Source organism: Cherax quadricarinatus, chromosome 14 (assembly GCF_038502225.1).
Source record: "Cherax quadricarinatus isolate ZL_2023a chromosome 14, ASM3850222v1, whole genome shotgun sequence".
In the NCBI taxonomy this organism is placed as follows: domain Eukaryota; kingdom Metazoa; phylum Arthropoda; class Malacostraca; order Decapoda; family Parastacidae; genus Cherax; species Cherax quadricarinatus.
Genome location: NC_091305.1, coordinates 41,169,692 through 41,193,744, shown reverse-complemented (window position 1 = coordinate 41,193,744; position 24,053 = coordinate 41,169,692). Strand labels below are relative to the sequence as shown.

The 24,053-nt window shown below is 40.7% G+C and overlaps 1 protein-coding gene across 7 annotated transcripts in view; it reads right to left on the bottom strand.

Moving 5' to 3' along the window:
• swm (Zinc finger protein swm) overlaps window positions 1–24,053 on the bottom strand; it is a 243,197-nt gene that overhangs the window by 159,240 nt on the left and 59,904 nt on the right. For all 7 annotated transcript variants that reach the window (XM_070084978.1, XM_070084981.1, XM_070084976.1 and 4 more), the window contains one exon: window positions 13,137–13,268. In XM_070084978.1, the coding sequence (XP_069941079.1) occupies window positions 13,137–13,268 (132 nt within the window). The remainder of the gene's footprint in view (window positions 1–13,136; window positions 13,269–24,053) is intronic.

The following is a 24,053-nucleotide window of genomic DNA, read 5'->3' as shown; positions in this document are numbered from 1 at the left end:
ACATCAATCAGATAACTGCTGCAGCATACGGGCGCCTGGCAAACCTACGGAGAGCGTTCCGATACCTCAGTAAGGATTCGTTCAAGACTCTGTATACCATTTACGTCAGGCCCATACTGGAGTATGCAGCACCAGTTTGGAATCCACACCTAGTCAAGCACGTCAAGAAATTAGAGAAAGTGCAAAGGTTTGCAACAAGACTAGTCCCAGAGCTACGGGGATTGTCCTACGAAGAAAGATTGAGGGAAATCGGCCTGATAACACTGGAGGCCAGGAGGGTCAGGGGAGACATGATAACAACATATAAAATACTGCGCGAAATAGACGAGGTGGACAAAGACGGGATGTTCCAGAAATGGGACACAGACACAAGAGGTCACAATTGGAAGTTGAAGACTCAGATGAATCAAAGGGATGTTAGGGAGTATTTCTTCAGTCAGAGTAGTCAAGCCGTGGAATAGCCTAGAAAGTGAAGTAGTGGAGGCAGGAACCATACATAGTTTTAAGGCGAGGTATGATAAAGCTCATGGAGCAGGGAGAGAGAGGACCTAGTAGCAATCAGTGAAGAGGCAAGGCCAGGAGCTATGACTCAACCCCTGCAACCACAAATAGGTGAGTACACACACACACACACACACACACACACACACACACACACACACACACACACACACACGAGCTTTTAAATCTCTGCACAAAATTCAATTTAAACCAGCAAATAATAGAGCCTATTAGACTGGAGAATACACTAGACCTCATCTAACTTCACTAACAATGATGATCTGATACAAAATGTCACCATATCAAAAACAATATACTCAGATCACAACATAATTGAGGTTCAGACATGTATGCGTGGAGCCCCAGACCGACATAATGAGATTAGTCACGAGGGAGCATTCACCAAATTCAACTTCAATAACAAAAACATAAAGTGGGACCAAGTAAACCAAGTCCTAACCGATATAAGTTGGGAAGATAGACTAAGCAACACAGACCCCAACTTATACCTAGAACAGATTAACTCGTTGGCACTCGATGTATTCACAAGGCTTATTCCTCTAAGAAAAAGGAGGAGTAGATGTAAAATAGAGACAGGCGCTCCCTTTACAGGCGACGGAAAAGAATAACAGAGCGGCTAAAAGAGGCGAATATATCTGAAATGCGTAGGGAGACACTGGTCAGAGAAATATCAAGCATCGAACTTAAGCTAAAGGAATCTTATAGGAGTCAGGAATCACAGGAAGAACTAAAAGCCATAAATGAAATCGAAAGAAACCCAAAGTATTTCTTTTCCTATGCCAAATCAAAGTCGAGAACAACGTCCAGTAATGGGCCCCTACTTAAACAAGATGGGTCCTACACAGATGACAGTAAGGAAATGAGTGAGCTACTCAAGTCCCAATATGACAAAGTTTTTAGCAAGCCGCTAACCAGACTGAGAATCGAAGATCAAAATTCTGATGCTATCCTGATGCCAAATGACTTCGAACAGGCGATAAATGACATGCCCATGCACCCTGCCCCAGGGCCAGACTCGTGGAACTCTGTGTTCGTCAAGAACTGCAAGAAGCCCCTATCACGAGCTTTTACCATCCTATGGAGAGAGAGCATGGACACGGGGGTCGTCCCACAGTTACTAAAAACAACAGACATAGCCCCACTCCACAAAGGGGGCAGTAAAGCAATAGCAAAGAACTACAGACCGATAGCACTAACATCATAAAAATCTTTGAAAGGGTCCTAAGAAGCAAGATTGCCACCCATCTAGAAACCCATCAATTACACAACCCTGGGCAACATGGGTTTAGAACAGGTCGCTCCTGTCTGTCTCAACTATTGGATCACTACGACAAGGTCCTAGATGCACTAGAAGACAAAAAGAATGCAGATGTAATACTATATACAGACTTTGCAAAAGCCTTCGACAAGTGTGACCATGGCGTAATAGCGCACAAAATGCGTGCTAAAGGAATAACAGGAAAAGTTGGTCGATGGATCTATAATTTCCTCACAAACAGAACACAAAGAGTAGTAGTCAACAGAGTAAAGTCCGAGGCAGCTACGGTAAAAAGCTCTGTTCCACAAGGCACAGTACTCGCTCCCATCTTGTTCCTCATCCTCATATATGACATAGACAAGGATGTCAGCCACAGCACCGTGTCTTCCTTTGCAGATGACACATGAATCTGCATGACAGTGTCTTCCATTGCAGACACTGCAAGGCTCCAGGCGGACATCAACCAAATCTTTCAGTGGGCTGCAGAAAACAATATGAAGTTCAACGATGAGAAATTTCAAGTACACAGATATGGTAAACACGAGGAAATTAAATCTTCACCAGAGTACAAAACAAATTCTGGCCACAAAATAGAGCGAAACACCAACGTCAAAGACCTGGGAGTGATCATGTCGGAAGATCTCACCTTCAAGGACCATAACATTGTATCAATCGCATCTGCTAGAAAAATGACAGGATGGATAATGAGAACCTTCAAAACTAGGGATGCCACGCCCATGATGACACTCTTCAGGTCACTTGTTCTATCTAGGCTGGAATATTGCTGCACACTAACAGCACCTTTCAAGGCAGGTGAAATTGCTGACCTAGAAAATGTACAGAGAACCTTCACGGCGCGCATAACGGAGATAAAACACCTCAATTACTGGGAGCGCTTGAGGTTCCTAAACCTGTATTCCCTGGAACGCAGGCAGGAGAGATACATGATTATATACATCTGGAAAAATCCTAGAGGGACTAGTACCGAACTTGCACACGAAAATCACTCACTACGAAAGCAAAAGACTTGGCAGACGATGCAACATCCCCCCAATGAAAAGCAGGGGTGTCACTAGCACATTAAGAGACCATACAATAAGTGTCAGGGGGGCCCAAGACTGTTCAACTGCCTCCCAGCATACATAAGGGGGATTACCAATAGACCCCTGGCAGTCTTCAAGCTGGCCCTGGACAAGCACCTTAAGTCGGTACCTGACCAGCCGGGCTGTGGCTCGTACGTTGGTTTGCGTGCAGCCAGCAGTAACAGCCTGGTTGATCAGGCTCTGATCCACCAGGAGGCCTGGTCACAGACCGTGCCGCGGGGCTTTGACCCCCGGAACTCTCTCCAGGTAAACTCCAGGTAAGAGAAGCAGTGAAGCGCTACTCCTCAGTGATAAGTGATAATTCTCCACTTATTGTGCATAATTTATCAATTAAATTTTATATATATTTTTTTAACAGGTCGGCTGTCTCCCATTGAGGCAGGGCGACCCAAAAAGAAAAAATCCCCAAAAAGAAAATACTTTCATCATCATTCAACGCTTTCGCCTCACTCACACATAATCACCGTTTTTGCAGAGGTGCTCAGAATACAACAGTATAGAAGCATATACATATAAATATGTATAGGACTTATATACGTATAGGGCTTGCTACTATCCACAGTTTTGGCATACATGGCAGATCGTTGGAACATATCTCCCGCGGACACGGGGGGAGTCCTATTGTACTTGCATCACACACTCCATCTGTCCTGTCAGATACGTGCCGATACCACAATTCAAAAACTGCAAAACATCTCCACCCTCCAGAATGCAAGCACTGTACTTCCCACCTCCAGGACTCGAGTCCAGCTAACCAGTTTCCCTGAATCCCCTTATAAGTGTTACTTAGCTCACACTCCAACAGCACATCATCATAAAAACCACTTGCCTCCACTCACTCCTATCTAACACAATCACATGCTTGTTGGATGTCCAAGCCCTTCACAAACAAACTCTTTACCTCATCCATGCAACCCTTCCTAGGATGACCCCTACCCAATCTTCCTTACACTACAGATTTATATGTCCTGCAAGTCATCCTATTTTGTTTCCTCTCTAAATGTCTGAACCACCTCAACAATCCCTCCTCAGCCCACTAAGTAATACTTTTAGTAACCCTGCACCCTTGAATCTCTAGGCTGTGGATTCCCTTCATAATATTCACACTACAAACTGCCTTCAGACAAAGCATCTCAACCACCTCCAGCCTAGTGATGTATCGGATATCTCCATCCGCGGAACATCCGCACAATTTCTTATATCTGCATCTGCATTTTACTGTAAACAGATATCCACATATGCATCCACATCCAAATCGTGGAACATCCACACAATTTCTTACATCCGCATAACATCTGCACAATTTCTTACATCCGCATCTACAAAATAAGTAAGACATCCTCATGCACGCATACACATCTGCATCCGCAGATATCTAAATTTTCACATCCGATACATCTCTACTCCAGCCTCCTCCTCACTGAAACATTCATAACCCATGCTTCACACCCATATAAGAGCATTGGTACCACCACTATACTCTCATACTACCCTTTTTGCCTCCATGGATAATATTTTCTGTCTCCACAAATTCCTCAGTACACCACTCACTTTTTACCCTTCGTCAATTATATTGTTCACCCCATCTCTCTTAGACCCATCTGCTGACAAATCCACTCCCAAATATCTAAACACATTCACTTCCTCCATACTCCCTCTCTCAAATTTGATATCCAATCTTTCATTACCCAAATTTTTTGTTACCTTCATGACCATGTTCTTTCCTATGTTCACTTTTATATACCCTTCCAAATTCATACACCAACCTTTGCAACTTCTCTTCAGAATCTTTCAAAAGCATAGTGTCATCAGCAAAAAGCAACTGTGGCAACTCCCACCTTGTGTTGGATTCTTTTTCTTTTAATACCATACCTCTTGCCAACACCCGAGCATTCACTTCTTTTAAAGATGAGTCTATGAAAGATAAGGTGAATCATAGAATTGATGAGGAGAAAAGGGTGAGTGGTGCACTTAGGAGTCTGTGGAGACAAAGAACTTTGTCCTTGGAATTAAAGAGGGGAATGTATGAGAGTATAGTTTTACCAATGCTCTTATATGGGTGTGAAGCATGGGTGATGAATGTTGCAGTGAGAAGGCTGGAGGCAGTGGAGATGTCATGTCTCAGGACAATGTGTAGACTGAATATAATACAGAGAATTCATAGTTTGGAAGTTATTAGGAGGTGTGGGATTGCCAAAACTGTTGTCCAGAGGGCTGAGGAAGGGTTATTGAGGTAGTTCGGACATGTAGAGAGAAGGGAACGAAACAGAATGACATCGAGTGTGTATAAATCTGTAGTGGAGGGAAGGCAGGGTAGGGGTCGGCCTAGGAAAGGTTGGAGGGAGGGGGTAAAGGAGGTTTTGTGTGCTAGGGGCTTGGACTTCCAGCAAGCATGCATGAGCATACTTGATAGGAGTGAATGGAGACAAATGGTTTTTAATACTTGACGTGCTGTTGGAGTGTGAGAAAAGTAACATTCATGAAGGGATTCAGGGAAACCGGCAGGCCGGACTTGAGTCCTGGAGATGGGAAGTACAGTGTCTGCACTCTGAAGGAGGGGTGTTAATGTTGCAGTTTTATAAACTGCAGTGTCAAGCACCCCTCTGGCAAGACAGTGATGGAGTGAATAATGATAAAAGTTTTTGTTTTTTGGGCCACCCTGCCTTGGTGGGAATCGACCAATGTGTTAATAAAAAAAAAATAAAAAATCTATATATATATTGAACAACCATGTTGACATCATGCATCCCTGTCTATGGCCTATTTTTACTGGAAAATAATCTCCCTCTCCCTATATACCCTAACTTGAGCCTCATTATCCTTGTAAAAACTAACTGCTTTCAGGAACCTACCACCTATTCCATACACTTGCAATCTGCCACACTGCTCACATATCCACCCTACCATATGCCTTTTCCAAAGACATAAATGCAACAAAAACTTCTTTACACTTATCTAAATACTGTTCATTTATATGCTCACTGTAAACACTTAGTCTACACATCCTCTGCCTTTCCTGAAGCCTCCTTGTTCATCTGTGATCCTACTCTTTGTTTTAACTACAGTCATGAGAGGAACTCTAAATTGGCAGTGGGTAATACAAAGCCTTGGGGAATAGGAAGCAATGAGGCTCAATCTTAGAAAAGTGAGGATTGGTCCAATTCCCTGGATAAAGAGCCACTCACTAGCACCAAGGCACTTCCTTAGAGGGAATAAATTGTAAAAAGAGCATGCTAGATAGACAGGAGAATTAATGTAGATAATGACCATCCAGGAAGTACTACCATTCTGTCAGGTGAGTGTGAAATGTAAGCCTGTAACTGTTTTACAAAATGGCAGGATTGATGGTGTCTTTTCTTTCTGTCTCATATACATGGAAGATAACAGGTACATCTTGCTACTTCTACTTACAATTAAGGCACACTACACATGTACATATACATACATACACACACACTCAAGAGTTTTCTGCCATCTTTCATAATCCTTTTTTATTTATTTTCCTTTCCTCTCCATGGGAAGTGGAAACGAATCCTTCCTCTGTAAGCCATGTGTCGTAAGAGGCGACTAAAATGTCAGGAGCAAGGGGCTAGTAACCCCTTTTCCTGTATGTATTACTAAATGTAAAAGGAGAAACTTTTGTTTTTCCTTTTAGGCCACCCCGCCTCGGTGGGATACGGCCGGTGTGTTGAAAGAAAGAAAAAGGGAGCAAGGGGGCTAGTAATGCCTTCTCCTGCATAAATTACTACATTTAAAAAGAAAACTTTTTGTTTAAGGTCATTCTGCCTCACTGAGATACAGATACATATAGTTTATTGGGAAGAAAAAAAAATAGATCATCCTAGGAAAGGTTGGAGAGAGGGGTAAAGGAGGTAATTTTGTGTGCAAGGGGCTCTGACATGCAACAGGCATGTGTGAGCTTGTCAGATAGGAGTGAATGGAGACAAGTGGTTTTTTGGAGCCTGACGAGCTGTTGGAGTGTAAGCAGGGTAATATATTGTGAAGGGATTCAGGGAAACCAGTTAGCTAGACTTAAGATCTGGAGGTGGGAAGTACAATGCCTACACTTCAACCCTTCCAGGGTCGGGACTCCTGCTCTCGAGTTGGAGAATTCTATAATACTAAATTACAATTTCGCAAATTTTGCTGTTAGTGATATTTACACATCGGCGATTCTACCTATTTTGAGTTCAATTTTAGGCCAATTACATTGCTCAAGTTGACGAAATTCTTAGCTATTTCACTAATATGCCTTACATTCTATTGACTGAGTACAAGAAACCACTCATTCAACTATTTCAACTACCCAATAAAGTGATCAGAAATTGGTAAAATGGCCAATTTCACACAAAATTCAAGAAAGGCCAATTTCAAAATAGGGTCCAGAATAAACAAAGCAGACATTCCTCTCACCAAAATAACATTTTCTCTGTTCATTTATGTCGCCAGGCCTCTCCAATATTACACATTACATGTATTTCCATTTAGAATTTTTATTCACCAAACCAAAAACACAGCTGCAGTTTTTCTTATTCTTTATTATGCACTGCTTCCTGCAGGATTTTTTTTTATATGGTGCACACTCACCACATACACCAATTCTCTCATATCTAGGCCCAAATTTACTGCTCAGTTTATCCGAGTGAGGTGAGCTCATGGCGTAGAACTAAAGGACCGACCCAGACTTCAAAGCCGTAGCACTACGGGACTAACCCCTCAGAGGGCTAAATTTAAGAGGGGTTTGGGATATTTGCCGTTTGGAGTGACACCTGAAGCAGCACTAACATATCTGAATTATCTGTCCAACTGCCATTTGGTATGATGGGAACCCAGTATCAGGAAGAGAGTGGGGAGGGAGGAAAAGGTTGTGGTGGCTAGCAGGTCTACACCACCACCAAATGTGTAGACAACTAACCCACACCAACTCCACATTTATTTATTATCAGTCTCAGCTTTTACTCTATTAAATGTATTTGTTTTTTTATATTTCTTTGGTGTAAGTGAAGTGGGTTCCCATTTGTTTGACACAACTTGGACAGAGAATAATCTGCACTTAGGAAACAAACTTAAGATGGCATCTTAGTCCAACTTGGACCATTAACCCTTTGAGGGTCGACAGGCCCTCTCAGAAACTCGTTCTCAGGGTCGGCCAAATTTAAAAAAAAAAATTTCTCATAAAAAAGATAAGAGAATCTTTTCCCGATCATAATGACACCAAAATTATGAGATTTGATGGAAAACTTATGGAGTTATGCTCTCGCGAAGTTAGCGGTCTCGGCGATGTTTACGCATCGGCGATTTTGCCCACTTTGAGCCCCATTTTCGGCCAATTCCACTGTACTAGTCGACAAAAAATATGAATATTTCACTAGAACTACATTTTTTCTATTGAATAAGTGCAATAAACCACCTATTTACCATTTTCAACTATCCAATACAGTGGTCAGAATTTAGCAATTTTGCCAATTTCACACAAATTTCAAAAAATGCCAATTTCCGAATAGGGTCCAGAACAAACAAGAAATACATTCCTGGCACTAAAATGACATTTCCTCTGTTCATTAGTCATGTCCCCATGCCCCTCTTACATTCTTTTGCTTTCCACTTTGAATTTTTATTCTCACAAAAAATAGAAGAGTTACTGTTATGCAGATTACTGCATTAGTGTAAAAAATGGTATAAATCATATTGGCGCACTTGCAAAAGAATATTAGACTCACCAGTTGACGTGTATTGGACGCTTGGCATGATTTGTTTACTTTTGAACTTTGGTAAAAATCGAACATTTCTGCTACTTTGAGCTCAATTTCAAGGTACTTTTCATTGTAAAACCAGTCAAAATCATCTCAATTTCTGTGATATGCCTTCCATACTATAAAATGAGACCAAGAAAACTAGAATACAACAATAAATACCATACGAAAATACAGTGCAAAGTCGCTGTTGTATTCCAAAAAAACAAAGTTTTTTTTTTTCTCATTATGCACTGTGTGCTGCAGGATTTTTTTATACCGTGCACACTGACTACATAGACCCATTCTTTCATATGGAGGCCTACCAGCCTTTTCCCGCGAGATTTGATGGCGCTAGAATTTATGCGTACTAGTACGTCAAAAACCCCTGCGCGTAAGACGTACTAGTACGTCCGAAACCCTCAAAGGGTTAACAAGTCACTATGTGACTTGTTTCAGGTCCTAAATGTGTGGTATTTGTTTACTGTTTCAGCCACAATATTGTGACATTTTATTCTTAATGTGGATTTTAAAATCACAATTCCACACAATTCCCTTTATATAAACGGAAGGGGGGCAAGAGAGATTGTAAAAATTATAGAGGAATAAGTTTACTGAGTATACCACGAAAAGTGTACGGTAGGGTTATAACTGAAAGAATTAGAGGTAAGACAGAATGTAGGATTGCGGATGAGCAAGGAGGTTTTAGAGTAGGTAGGGGATGTGTAGATCAAGTGTTTACATTGAAGCATATATGTGAACAGTATTTAGATAAAGGTAGGGAAGTTTTCATTGCATTTATGGATTTAAAAACGGCATATAATAGAGTGTTCCAAGTACAGTGGGCATAACGATTACCTCCAAATGTGACCAATTATGTAACTGGACATGTTTGGGGGGAGCAATGTGGCAGATGTTGCAAGTATATTGAATAGGTGGTAAGTTACTAAATGGTGTAAAGAGTTTTTATGAAGATAGTGAGGCTCAGGTTAGGGTGTGTAGAAGAGAGGGAGACTACTTCCCAGTAAAAGTAGGTCTTAGAGATGTGTAATGTCACCATGGTTGTTTAATATATTTATAGATGGGGTTGTAAAAGAAGTAAATGCTAGGGTGCTCGGGAGAGGGGTGGGATTAAATTATGGGGAATCAAATACAAAATGGGAATTGACACAGTTGCTTTTTGCTGATGATACTGTGCTTATGGGAGATTCTAAAGAAAATTGCAAAGTTTAGTGGACGAGTTTGGGAGTGTGTATAAAGGTAGAAAGTTTAAAGTGAACATAGAAAAGAGCAAGGTGATGAGGGTATCAAATGATTTAGATAAAGAAAAATTGGATATCAAATTGGGGAGGAGGAATATGGAATAAGTGAATTTTTTCAGATACTTGGGAGTTGAAGTGTCGGCGAATGGATTTATGAAGGATGAGGTTAATCATAGAACTGATGGGAGAAAAAAGGTGAGTGGTGCATTGAGGTATATGTGGAGACAAAAAACATTATCTATGGAGGCAAAGAAGGGAATGTATGAAAGTATAGTAGTACCAACACACTCATATGGGTGTGAAGCTTGGGTTGTGAATGCAGCAGCGAGGAGGCGGTTGGAGGCAGTGGAGATGTCCTGTCTAAGGGCAATGTGTGGTGTAAATATTATGCAGAAAATTTGAGTGTGGAAATTAGGTGTGGAGTTAATAAAAGTATTAGTCAGAGGGCTGAAGAGGGGTTGTTGAGGTGGTTTAGTCATTTAGAGAAAATGGATCAAAGTAGAATGACATGGAGAGCATTTAAATCTTTAGGAGAAGGAAGGCGGGGTAGGGGTTGTCCTCGAAAAGGTTGGAAGCAAGGGGTAAGGGAGGTTTTGTGGGCGAGGAGTTTGGACTTCCAGCAGGCGTGCATGAGCGTGTTAGATTGGAATGAATGGAGACGAATGGTATTTGGGACCTGGCGATCTGTTGGAGTGTGAGCAGGGTAATATTTAGTGAAGGGATTCAAGGAAACCGGTTATTTTTATATAGCCGGACTTGAGTCCTGGAAATGGGAAGTACAATGCCTGCACTCTAAAGGAGGGGTTCGGGATATTGGCAGTTTAGAGGGATATGTTGTGTATCTTTATACGTATATGCTTCTAAGCTGTTGTGTTCTGAGCACCTCTGCAAAAACAGTCATTATATGTGAGTGAGGTGAAAGAGTTGAATGATGATGAAAGTATTTTCTTTTTGGGGATTTTCTTTCTTTTTGGGTCACCCTGCCTCAGTGGGAGACGGCCGACTTGTTAAAAAAAAAGAAAAAAGAAAAAAAAAAATTCCACACACCAACATGAGCAGCAAGTCCTTAAAAAGCACCTGGACACCATCCCACATTATTTTATTATTCACCCTCCCATGTTTTATTATTCACCCTCCCAGATTGTTTTATTATTCACCCTCCCATGTTATTTTATTATTCACCCTCCCATGTTGTTTTATTATTCACCCTCCCATGTTTTATTATTCACCCTCCCACATTGTTTTATTATTCACCCTCCCACGTTGTTTTATTATTCACCCTCCCATGTTTTATTATTCACCCTCCCATGTTTTATTTTTCACCCTCCCATGTTATTTTATTATTCACCCTTCCATGTTGTTTTATTATTCATCCTCCCATGTTGCTTTATTATTCACCCTCCCACATTTTATTATTCACTCTCCCATGCTGTTTTATTATGCATTCTCCCATGATTTATTGTTCACTCTTCCACATTGATTTATCATTTTTCTTCGTAATTCCTTTATGAAATTCATTTCTCTCTGATGTATGTACATTTGGTGCAGGCATAATGGATCCTATTGTTTCATTTGGTAAAGAAAAGTGGAATTCATAATTACAATTATGTGCACACTAATATCTAAAACCTAATATTATTTTTGCCCATACATTTCTTCACTTCATTTTATGCAATTTTAGGTCATACTCCAATTCTTAACCCTTTCAGGGTCCAGACCCCTGATCCAAAACTTGTCCACAGAGTCCAAGAATTTTCCAAACAAAATTTTGTTATTTTTTCTTGTGAAATGATAAAAAATCTTTTTCTGATAGTAATAAAACAAAAAGTACAAAATTTGATGAAAAACTGATGAAATTATGCTATTGCAATATTTATGCATAGGCAATTTTTCCCACTTAAGACTCCTATTTTAGGCCAATTACTCTGTTCCAATTGACCAAATTCTTAGCTTTTTATTTAATGACTGAGCACAAAAAAAAAATGCCCAATCAACTATTTCAGCTACCCAATAGTGATCAGAAATTGGTGATTTGGCCAATTTCATCCAAATTTCAAAATATTTCAATTTCAAAATAGGGTATAGAATAAACAATGCAGGCATTCCTGGCACTGAAATAACATTTCCTCTGTTCCTTAGTTACATTTCCAGGCTTTACACATGAATTCCATTTTGATTTTTTTATTCACACCAAAAACTAAAAGATTTACTGTTATGCAATATTGTAATAATTGTATAAATAACATCAGCGCATTCATGAATGCATATCAGGCCCACCAGCTGACGTGTATTGGACACGTGATGTGATTTGTTTACTCTTGAACATCACCAAAAATCGAACTTTTCCACTACTTTGAGCTATATTTCAAGCTATTTTCAGCTCTGAAACAAATCAAAATCATCTCTATATCAGTAATATCTTCCATGCTATCAAATGAGACCAAGAAACCATGAATACAACCATGAAAACCATAAGAAAATACACCACAAAGTTGCAGCTTTTTTTTCTCATTATTCACTGCATGTTGCAGGAATTTTTTTATATGATGAACACTTACCACATGGATGCATATTCTCATATCTAGACCCAAATTTACTACTCACATCTTATCTAAGTGAGCTGAGCTCATGGCATAGAACTACAGCAAGGACCCTCAAAGGGTTAATAACATGACCTCTGCATTATAAAACATTTTAGTGAAGTCATTTTATGCTTGAATTTACATGTAAGGCTATGGGAAAAACACTGACTTTACCTCAGGAAGCAAATACAAATGAGAAAGAAGGAAAGAAACAAAAAGGCATGGGCACATGGCTCTATCTCCAACATTACATTAGCACAGGTGGAAAATTCACATGAACAATTTGCTTTATCAAACTTCATAAACAAAACCTTGATTGAAAAGCAGTAGGTAGCAGATTACCAGACAGCAATTACCCATGAAGGTGCTAGCATCCTGTCACATGAGAAGTGAAATGGAAGCTTGTTAAAGATGAGATGTAAGATGAGAGGAATTTCTTACCTCTACTTACATTCAGTACATATATATATCTTTAATATGTTGCATTTCTAAGCCAGTACATATATATATCTTTAATATGTTGCATTTCTAAGCAAACCTGCAATATTTCCTTTCCCCTTTAAGAGGGCTCCTAGTCAGAGAGAGTCAAGAGGACAATGACTCCTTGAACCATTGACAAAATAATTCAAAACAATTAACATATGTATGTTAATACAAGCAGCACTTTTAAATTTTACCTGTGGATTGTGCCAAAATAGTTTTATGAATCTGTTGTTGAGCACAGCCTCAGTACTACGATAAGCAGCGTTGGCCTCAGAGTGGCTATTGAAAGTTACTAAAGCATTTTCTGGGTTCCCTTCATGGTGAACCTGTTACAGAAAAGAAACTTTTTAGTTAAAAAATTGAACTTTAAAACACAAAATTCAAAGAAAGACAAATCAAATATAATATTAAACCCATGTACAATGCTGGCAGTATAACATCCCCTAAATAAGTGTTTAAACCCAGTATCTTGTCCTAATTAGGTATTCAATTATTAACCCCTAAATTGTGACCAACATACTAGCACACAGGTGACAAGAATGTGTCAAAAATACCAGCTATAAGCTACCGAATATAAGAGGGAGACACTTTCAGTCCTCATGGATGGGAGTAAATCAGTGTTTTCATATCCAATGAGGAAACTAATGATAATGCTTATATATAAATTGTTTATCACCATGGGATTCACAGACCTAAACACAGATGTAGGTGTGTTCTGAATAAGTCAACCTATGCAACATTTTCAAATTCTCCAAATTATCAAGGCTAAAATACAAAGATAATGAAGATGATGTTTATAAATAAATTGATTAACACTTCAGGAGTCACAGATTCCTGCTGCGAGTAGGTGAGGAGGGCACACCAACAGTGCTGTCATATTCCATATTTTTAATTTAAATTTTAAGTCGAGCGTATTAGATAGGAGTGGAGACAAATGATGTTTCGGACTTGACGAGCTTCTGGAGTATGAGCACGGTAATATTTTGTGAAGGGAATCAGGGAAACCAGTAAGCCAGACTTGAGTCCTGGAGGTGGGAAGTACAATGCCTGCACTTCAAAGGGGTTTGGGGTATTTGCTGTTTAGAGTGACATCAAAACTGTCGTATCTGTGAGCCCTGCAAAGACAGTGAGTGTGAATGATTGTGAAAGTGTTTCTTTTTTTTGGGGTCATCCTGCCTCAATGGGAGATAGCCAGTGTTAAAAAAAATAAAAAAATAGTGATATGTCCCTCCAATTATAATCAACACTGCAGTGTCATTGATATACTCTGAGTATTTTGTCTGTTAACATCATATTTTCCCTGGTTCTTCCATTCTCCCATGTCTTTGCATTAAATTCTATTAATCTCTTCTTGTAGCTCATGCTCCTTAGCTCAGGAACAAGCCTCGCTACATCTGCCTTCTCTCCAGTTTCTTAACATTCTTTTTTCAGGAATGAGTTCTATACTGGTGTTATATACTAAAGATAGGCCTGAAATACATTGCATAAAGGGCCAAGAATCAATTCTGTCGAGATTCCTGTAAGTTTCTCTTAGATTTGCCAGATGGGCATTGGCTGCACAAGTCATTCAGCTGATGTTCAGTTATCTCTAGGTCCCTCTGATTGTAGTCCACAGACTGTACCCAGAGTATATACTCCATGTCCTGTCTTCTGGCCTTTTCCTCATTCTTCAAACCTTGCATTTGCTGAGGCCGAATTCAAGCAACCACTTATCTACCAATCTTGCAGTTTTTCAAGATCAATTTTGAGCCTTTCCCTTTTCTCGTTTGATTTTTGCCCCCTCATCATTTTTAGATCACATCTGTAAACAGGGATACATCTTATTCAATTCTATCCAGAATGTAATTAACCCTGCTACTTACTTTTCCCCATTCCAAAGTCTCTTCCCTGACAATCATTGTTTCCTTCCCCGATGGTACTCACTGACCCATAAGAGTACATTTGCTATTATTCCTGCATTCACGTATACAAACATGTGCATTAGTCTATTTGTGGCTGCAGGAGTTTAGTCTCAGCTCTTGATCCTGCCTCTCAACTTGCTACTTCCCAAATTCACTCTCTAACAGCCAGGCATTGTACTTCCCACCTCCAGGACTCAAGTCCAGCTAACCAGTTTACCTGAATCCCCTCACAAAATATTACCCTGCTCACACTCCAACAGTTTGTCAGGTCCCAAAAAATAATTTGTCTCCATCCACTCCTAACACGCTCACACATGCCTGCTTCATGTCTCAGCCCTTTGCATTGAAAATCTTTATAATTTTGGTCTTCTAATGCTATATACAAGGAATACTTATAATACTACAGTTGTTTAAGTGTGTAATATTCCTCAAAACATGGATATAAGTCACACTGTTTGACCTTACTGGGTTATCCTGTTTAAATATACTTAGTCTTCTTTGTGGCTGAATTTCACCATTAGTATTAAGAAACTGTAATAAATGAAGAATGAATTAGTCATCTTCATGCTACTTGCACATCCTGTTTGCTAGTGGGCAAGCTGGTGCTGCAACACCACCTTCTGATTTCACTGTTTACTTAAGTTAATCAGGTGTACTAGTACATCAGACACACAGTCTTCGTCTCTGTAATTAACCATGATACACTGTGTGAAACCCACTGGCCTTTAGATTTTTCAAAGTGTATGAATAGATTGAAGACCCAAAGAGCTGTGCTGAGGTCAAAAAACATTGGCAAGTGGCAGATTTGATGGTACGAAAAACTGTGCATACAGGTAGGCCCTGCTTTACAGTGAGTCACTATTACAGTGGCTTTCAATTATACCCATTTTTCATTTATTCAGACTTCCTACAATAAATATATTCACCACTTGGTATAAGCTAAAAACAAAAAATATTTTAAGTTATGTATGTACTATATATGCATTTTTTAGGCCTAGCTATGTTGCTTACTTAATAGCATATGATAACGTAAACATTCGCTTATAATTGAACCCCACATTGCAGCATCGCCTATAAACCTACAAAACATTGGTGGAAGCGGTGGTCGCAGCAAGTGTGTTTGCCCGGGGAGAGGAAGGAAGAGGAATGAAGTCATCTTCACTTCATCACCCCACACAAGAAGCATCCATCTCTCAACGAGATGTCCTGATGTCATGCCTGCACGTTCCAGCATCCAGACAGGTGCACGCAGGATCTAGCCGAAATCTTCTGAATTTCTTCAAGAATTGTTAAGTGGCACGTCCCAGTGACTCCACGCCACAGTGCCCCACGCAGTTTCTCAAGTCACGTGTTCGGCATCACTTGTGTGTTCTGCTGTTGTTGTTCAGCTCAGCACGGCTATTTCAGTAAGTCAGAGGTGAGTTTTGTGGTGATTTCTGCATCCAGTGTGAGTGTCTCCCTGTGTCTGTGGGTGGGAGAGGAGGAGGAAGTGGCCGTTCCTCGCCATACGCTCACCCGCGCTCACCCTGCTGTGCACTCACACCTCACCGGCCTACCACCACACTCAACCACTATGTGCTCACTCCCTCTGCTGTGTTTTCTGCTGTTTTCCATGTGAATTCATTGCCAGAGCTGTGTATCCGAGTGCCCAAGGCCACTCGAAGCAACGTGGATCACCATGCAACGTGGATCACGAAGCCACGTGGGTTGTGGACGATGTCACGTGGATCTACAAGCCACGTGGCTTACCAAGCCAGACATCCTAGGCCACATGCTGTGGTCTGCTGCCGCATCACACTGACATCACTCCTATGATGCCACCCATGATGCTACCCGACTTCATTGACATCACCCACGATGCTGCCCGACTTCACAACGTCATCGACAATGCTGCCCAACTTCACGACATCATCCATAATGCTGCCCGACTTCATGACGTCACGATGTCTCCCTGACGTCACCTTGAGACATCTGCTGATGTACATCTGCTGACGTCACCTCACGGCGTCATGCCTGACATCACACGATGTCACATTGAATGTTCTAGTAATTATTTCAGTATTGTCGAGAAGATTGACAGAAGATATATTTTTTATTTATTATCACACTGGCTGATTCCCCCCAAGGCAGGGTGGCCAAAAAAAGAAAAACTTTCACCATCATTCACTCCATCACTGTCTTGCCAGAAGGGTGCTTTACACTACAGTTTTTAAACTGCAACATTAACACCCCTCCTTCAGAGTGCAGGCACTGTACTTCCCATCTCCAGGACTCAAGTCCGGCCTGCCGGTTTCCCTGAACCCCTTCATAAATGTTACTTTGCTCACACTCCAACAGCACATCAAGTATTAAAAACCATTTGTCTCCATTCACTCCTATCAAACACGCTCACGCATGCCTGCTGGAAGTCCAAGCCCCTCGCACACAAAACCTCCTTTACCCCCTCCCTCCAACCTTTCCTAGGCCAACCCCTACCCCGCCTTCCTTCCACTACAGACTGATACACTCTTGAAGTCATTCTGTTTCGCTCCATTCTCTCTACATGTCCGAACCACCTCAACAACCCTTCCTCAGCCCTCTGGACAACAGTTTTGGTAATCCCGCACCTCCTCCTAACTTCCAAACTACAAATTCTCTGCATTATATTCACACCACACATTGCCCTCAGACATGACATCTCCACTGCCTCCAGCCTTCTCCTCGCTGCAACATTCATCACCCATGCTTCACACCCATATAAGAGCGTTGGTAAAACTGTACTCTCATATATTCCCCTCCTTGCCTCCAAGGACAAAGTTCTTTGTCTTCACAGACTCCTAAGTGCACCGCTCACCCTTTTCCCCTCATCAATTCTATGATTCACCTCATCTTTCATAGACCCATCCGCTGAAACGTCCACTCCCAAATATCTGAATACATTCACCTCCTCCATACTCTCTCCTTCCAATCTGATATCCAATCTTTCATCACCTAATCTTTTTGTTATCCTCATAACCTTACTCTTTCCTGTATTCACTTTTAATTTTCTTCTTTTGCACACCCTACCAAATTCATCCACCAACCTCTGCAACTTCTCTTCAGAATCTCCGAAGAGTACAGTATCATCAGCAAAGAGAAACTGTGACAACTCCCACTTTATGTGTGATTCTTTATCTTTTAACTCCACGCCTCTTGCCAAGACCCTCGCATTTACTTCTCTTACAACCCCATCTATAAATATATTAAACAACCATGGTGACATCACACATCCTTGTCTAAGGCCTACTTCTACTGGGAAATAATTTCCCTCTTTCCTACATACTCTAACTTGAGCCTCACTATCCTCGTAAAAACTCTTCACTGCTTTCAGTAACCTACCTCCTACACCTGCAACATCTGCCACATTGCCCCCTATCCACCCTGTCATATGCCTTTTCCAAATTCATATATGCCACAAAGACCTCTTTAGCCTTATCTAAATACTGTTCACTTAGATGTTTCACTGTAAACACCTGGTCCACACACCCCCTACCTTTCCTAAAGCCTCCTTGTTCATCTGCTATCCTATTCTCCGTCTTACTCTTAATTCTTTCAATAATAACTCTACCATACACTTTACCAGGTATACTCAACAGACTTATCCCCCTATAATTTTTGCACTCTCTTTTGTCCCCTTTGCCTTTATACAAAGGAACTATGCATGCTCTCTGCCAATCCCTAGGTACCTTACCCTCTTCCATGCATTTATTAAATAATAGCACCAACCACCCCAAAACTATATCCCCACCTGCTTTTAACATTTCCATCTTTATCCCATCAATCCCGGCTGCCTTACCCCCTTTCATTTTACCTACTGCCTCACGAACTTCCCCCACACTCACAACTGGCTATTCCTCACTCCTACAAGATGTTATTCCTCCTTGCCCTATACACGAAATCACAGCTTCCCTATCTTCATCAACATTTAACAATTCCTCAAAATATTCCCTCCATCTTCCCAATACCTCTAACTCTCCATTTAATAACTCTCCTCTCCTATTTTTAACTGACAAATCCATTTGTTCTCTAGGCTTCCTTAACTTGTTAATCTCACTCCAAAACTTTTTCTTATTTTCAACAAAATTTGTTAATTAATTGTTAATTAATTCCTCTCAGTCAGTGTTCTCGCATGCTTGTGTATAGCTTAGTGTCAATTTTTGCACAGAAAAGCGTCATTTGCTAGTAAGCCCTGTAATACCGCATATGCAGTGCGGGTGTGTGCAGTTTTCCGTGTGTCCTGAGTAGTCTTGAGCCCAGACCACTGTGTAGCACCTCGTGTTACTTGTCATTCGGTGTAACCTGCGCATCTGACAGCTGATATTAGTCAGCCCGAGCATCTGAGCCCCTTGTACAGAAAGCTCTTAATTGTTCGTCGCTCGTGATGCCCTGCAGAATCGTACCTGCTACGATTCCCATCGAGATTTGTTTCACTTCACCTCCTGACCGTCAGAGTACAATTACATGTAGAGAAACAAGACTGGGGTAGTTTAGACTAACCTCTGCTATAACTCCAACTGCCGAGGGAATGACACTCGTTAAGCTGCAGTTAAGCCCTGTCGGCAGACACTGTGTCAGCCTCCTGTCATAGCTTCAGTGAGCAGCCTGCATAAAGATGATGTCACTTTGACTGCTAGCCCGCTCACTGCAGTACGGTGTATGCTGTTATGACTCCCAGATGTTTCGCCGAGTCGTCTCTGCCACGACTCACTTCACGCTCGCCGGCAGTGACAGCCCCAGCGACAGTACCAATCGAGAAATGTCCTCCTGAGTCGCTTGCCAGAAGAAGTCCTGCCCAGTTGAAGAGTATTGATGACGCCTCACTTGAGGGCACCAGCAGGTTGTGCCCCAGATTGAGTGAAATCTTGCAGCGACTCCTACAATGACTTTCACCGTTCCGGAGGAGACCGTACCCTGTTACATCACAGCTCAGCCGCAGTGATGTCTCCTGTGTTGCAGTATCTGTCCAGCCACAGGAAGGCGTGCAGTGATGCCCCTCGACGCTCACTGCCTATGACCACGATGTTTAGCACACCCCCACATGTTTTTTTCTTCCCTCTCTGTAGGAAGTTTTTTTTTCCATCTCCATATGTGTATGTATGTATGTATGTATATATATATATATATATATATATATATATATATATATATATATATATATATATATATATATATATATATATATATATATATATATATATAATATATATATATATATATATATATATATATATATTATATATTTATTATTTTTTTTTTATATTATCACACTGGCCGATTCCCACCAAGGCAGGGTGGCCCGAAAAAGAAAAACTTTCACCATCATTCACTCCATCACTGTCTTGCCAGAAGGGTGCTTTACACTACAGTTTTTAAACTGCAACATTAACACCCCTCCTTCAGAGTGCAGGCACTGTACTTCCCATCTCCAGGACTCAAGTCCGGCCTGCCGGTTTCCCTGAATCCCTTCATAAATGTTACTTTGCTCACACTCCAACAGCACGTCAAGTATTAAAAACCATTTGTCTCCATTCACTCCTATCAAACACGCTCATGCATGCCTGCTGGAAGTCCAAGCCCCTCGCACACAAAACCTCCTTTACCCCCTCCCTCCAACCTTTCCTAGGCCGACCCCTAGCCCGCCTTCCTTCCACTACAGACTGATACACTCTTGAAGTCATTCTGTTTCGCTCCATTCTCTCTACATGTCCGAACCACCTCAACAACCCTTCCTCAGCCCTCTGGACAACAGTTTTGGTAATCCCGCACCTCCTCCTAACTTCCAAACTACGAATTCTCTGCATTATATTCACACCACACATTGCCCTCAGACATGACATCTCCACTGCCTCCAGCCTTCTCCTCGCTGCAACATTCATCACCCACGCTTCACACCCATATAAGAGCGTTGGTAAAACTATACTCTCATACATTCCCCTCTTTGCCTCAAAGGACAAAATTCTTTGTCTCCACAGACTCCTAAGTGCACCACTCACTCTTTTTCCCTCATCAATTCTATGATTCACCTCATCTTTCATAGACCCATCCGCTGACACGTCCACTCCCAAATATCTGAATACGTTCACCTCCTCTATACTCTCTCCCTCCAATCTGATATTCAATCTTTCATCACCTAATCTTTTTGTTATCCTCATAACCTTACTCTTTCCTGTATTCACCTTTAATTTTCTTCTTTTGCACACCCTACCAAATTCATCCACCAATCTCTGCAACTTCTCTTCAGAATCTCCCAAGAGCACAGTGTCATCAGCAAAGAGCAGCTGTGACAACTCCCACTTTGTGTGTGATTCTTTATCTTTTAACTCCACGCCTCTTGCCAAGACCCTCGCATTTACTTCTCTTACAACCCCATCTATAAATATATTAAACAACCACAGTGACATCACACATCCTTGTCTAAGGCCTACTTTTACTGGGAAAAAATTTCCCTCTTTCCTACATACTCTAACTTGAGCCTCACTATCCTCGTAAAAACTCTTCACTGCTTTCAGTAACCTACCTCCTACACCATACACTTGCAACATCTGCCACATTGCCCCCCTATCCACCCTGTCATATGCCTTTTCCAAATCCATAAATGCCACAAAGACCTCTTTAGCCTTATCTAAATACTGTTCACTTATATGTTTCACTGTAAACACCTGGTCCACACACCTCCTACCTTTCCTAAAGCCTCCTTGTTCATCTGCTATCCTATTCTCCGTCTTACTCTTAATTCTTTCAATTATAACTCTACCATACACTTTACCAGGTACACTCAACAGACTTATCCCCCTATAATTTTTGCACTCTCTTTTATCCCCTTTGCCTTTATACAAAGGAACTATGCATGCTCTCTGCCAATCCCTAGGTACCTTACCCTCTTCCATACATTTATTAAATAATTGCACCAACCACTCCAAAACTATATCCCCACCTGCTTTTAACATTTCTATCTTTATCCCATCAATCCCGGCTGCCTTACCCCCTTTCATTTTACCTACTGCCTCACGAACTTCCCCCACACTCACAACTGGCTCTTCCTCACTCCTACAAGATGTTATTCCTATATAAATATATAAATATAAATATATATATATATAAATATATATATATATATATATATATATATTCTTCTTCTTTCAACACACCGGCCGTATCCCACCGAGGCGGGGTGGCCCAAAAGGAAAAACGAAAGTTTCTCCTTTTACATTTAGTAATATATACAGGAGAAGAGGTTACTAGCCCCTTGCTCCCGGCATTTTAGTTGCCTCTTACAACACGCATGGCTTACGGAGGAAGAATTCTGTTCCACTTCCCCATGGAGATAAGAGGAAATAAACAAGAATAAGAACTAGAAAGAAAATAGAAGAAAACCCAGAGGGGTGTGTATATATGTGCTTGTACATGTATGTGTAGTGTGACCTAAGTGTAAGTAGAAGTAGCAAGACGTACCTGAAATCTTGCATGTTCATGAGACAGAAAAAAGGACACCAGCAATCCTACCATCATGTAAAACAATTACAGGCTTTCGTTTTACACTCACTTGGCAGGACGGTAGTACCTCCCTGGGCGGTTGCTGTCTACCAACCTACTACCTATATATATATATATATATATATATATATATATATATATATATATATATATATATATATATATATATATATTTTATATTTATTATATATTTTATTTATTTTTTTTTTATTTATTTTCATATAGTCGGACTTGAGTCCTGGAAATGGGAAGTACAATGCCTGCACTTTAAAGGAGGGGTTTGGGATATTGGTAGTGTGGAGGGATATGTTGTGTATCTTTATATGTGTATGCTTCTAGACTGTTGTATTCTGAGCACCTCTGCAAAAACAGTGATAATGTGCGAGTGTGGTGAAAGTGTTGAATGATGATGAAAGTATTTTCTTTTTGGGGATTTTCTTTCTTTTTTGGGTCACCCTGCCTCGGTGGGAGACGGCCGACTTGTTGAAAAAAAAAAAAAAAAAAAAAAAAATATATATATATATATATATATATATATATATATATATATATATATATATATATATATATATATATATATATATATATATATATATATATATATCTTTATCTTTTCAACTTCTTTCAACACACTGGCCGTATCCCTGTTCCTACGAGAGAGAGACCGAGTTTCTTTTACCGCCAGACATGGTCGGGACAGCCATGTGGTAGGTGGCCGACCGAATGCAGACAGCCTGTACTGTCTGCACAGACAGCCTATGCTGTCTGCCAGCTGAGTTCATATTTCACGCCATGCTGGTGCTGCCACCTAGGCCTACCACTTCAGTGTGCCCACCCCTGCCACACACTCACGCACTCAGCGGCCTAGACTCGGACAACAGCCTCACTCCTTCTCTCCCTCGCTGGGCATGGCCTTCCCAGGCCATGGGCACTTAACACACTGCCTGTGTACCCCACAACATTGCAAATAAAGTAAGAAGCCTCCAAAGCCTTTATCTTCACTCCCCGTCTGCAAGAACGACCTAATAATCCCGTAAACGTAGTTATGTTGCTTACTTAATAGTACATGACAGTGTAAACATGTTATCAGGCTTTTACATGCATTTGAAAGTAAAAAAAAAAGGCTATGATTCACTTTACAGTGATTTTCACTTTACAGCAGTAGCCTGGAACCTAAACTGCTGTGTAAGCAGGGCCCTCCTGTACTAGTACATATGGCACATAGTTGTCAGTTTACATACTAGTATACTGGACACGGTTTAAAGATTCAATGAAAGTGAATGTGTAAATATGCATCACCTCCCAGCATATCTAAAACTAAATTTGATTTGACTTACTGTCACTCTTGACGATTTATTCATAAAAATAAATATCCACTATCATGTTTTGCCTATACATTCTGACCTTATTTCATAAACTGGCATCTGAAGTCACATCTGACAAATGATTTTGAAAATCTGTTTAACCCGTAAACGGTCCAAACGTATATATACGTTTTTTCAACATTTGAATGTAAAAAAAGTAGATCATCTTTTTGTTTTTTTACATTTGAAAATGTGTAAAAAACTTTGATCTAGTTTTTTTTTGTTATATTTGAAAATATGTAAAAAAAACGTAGATCTACTTTTGTAGCACTACACATGTGAACGTAGATCTGCTTGGGCCGTTTACGGGTTAAAGACCACATCTGAATTTAGT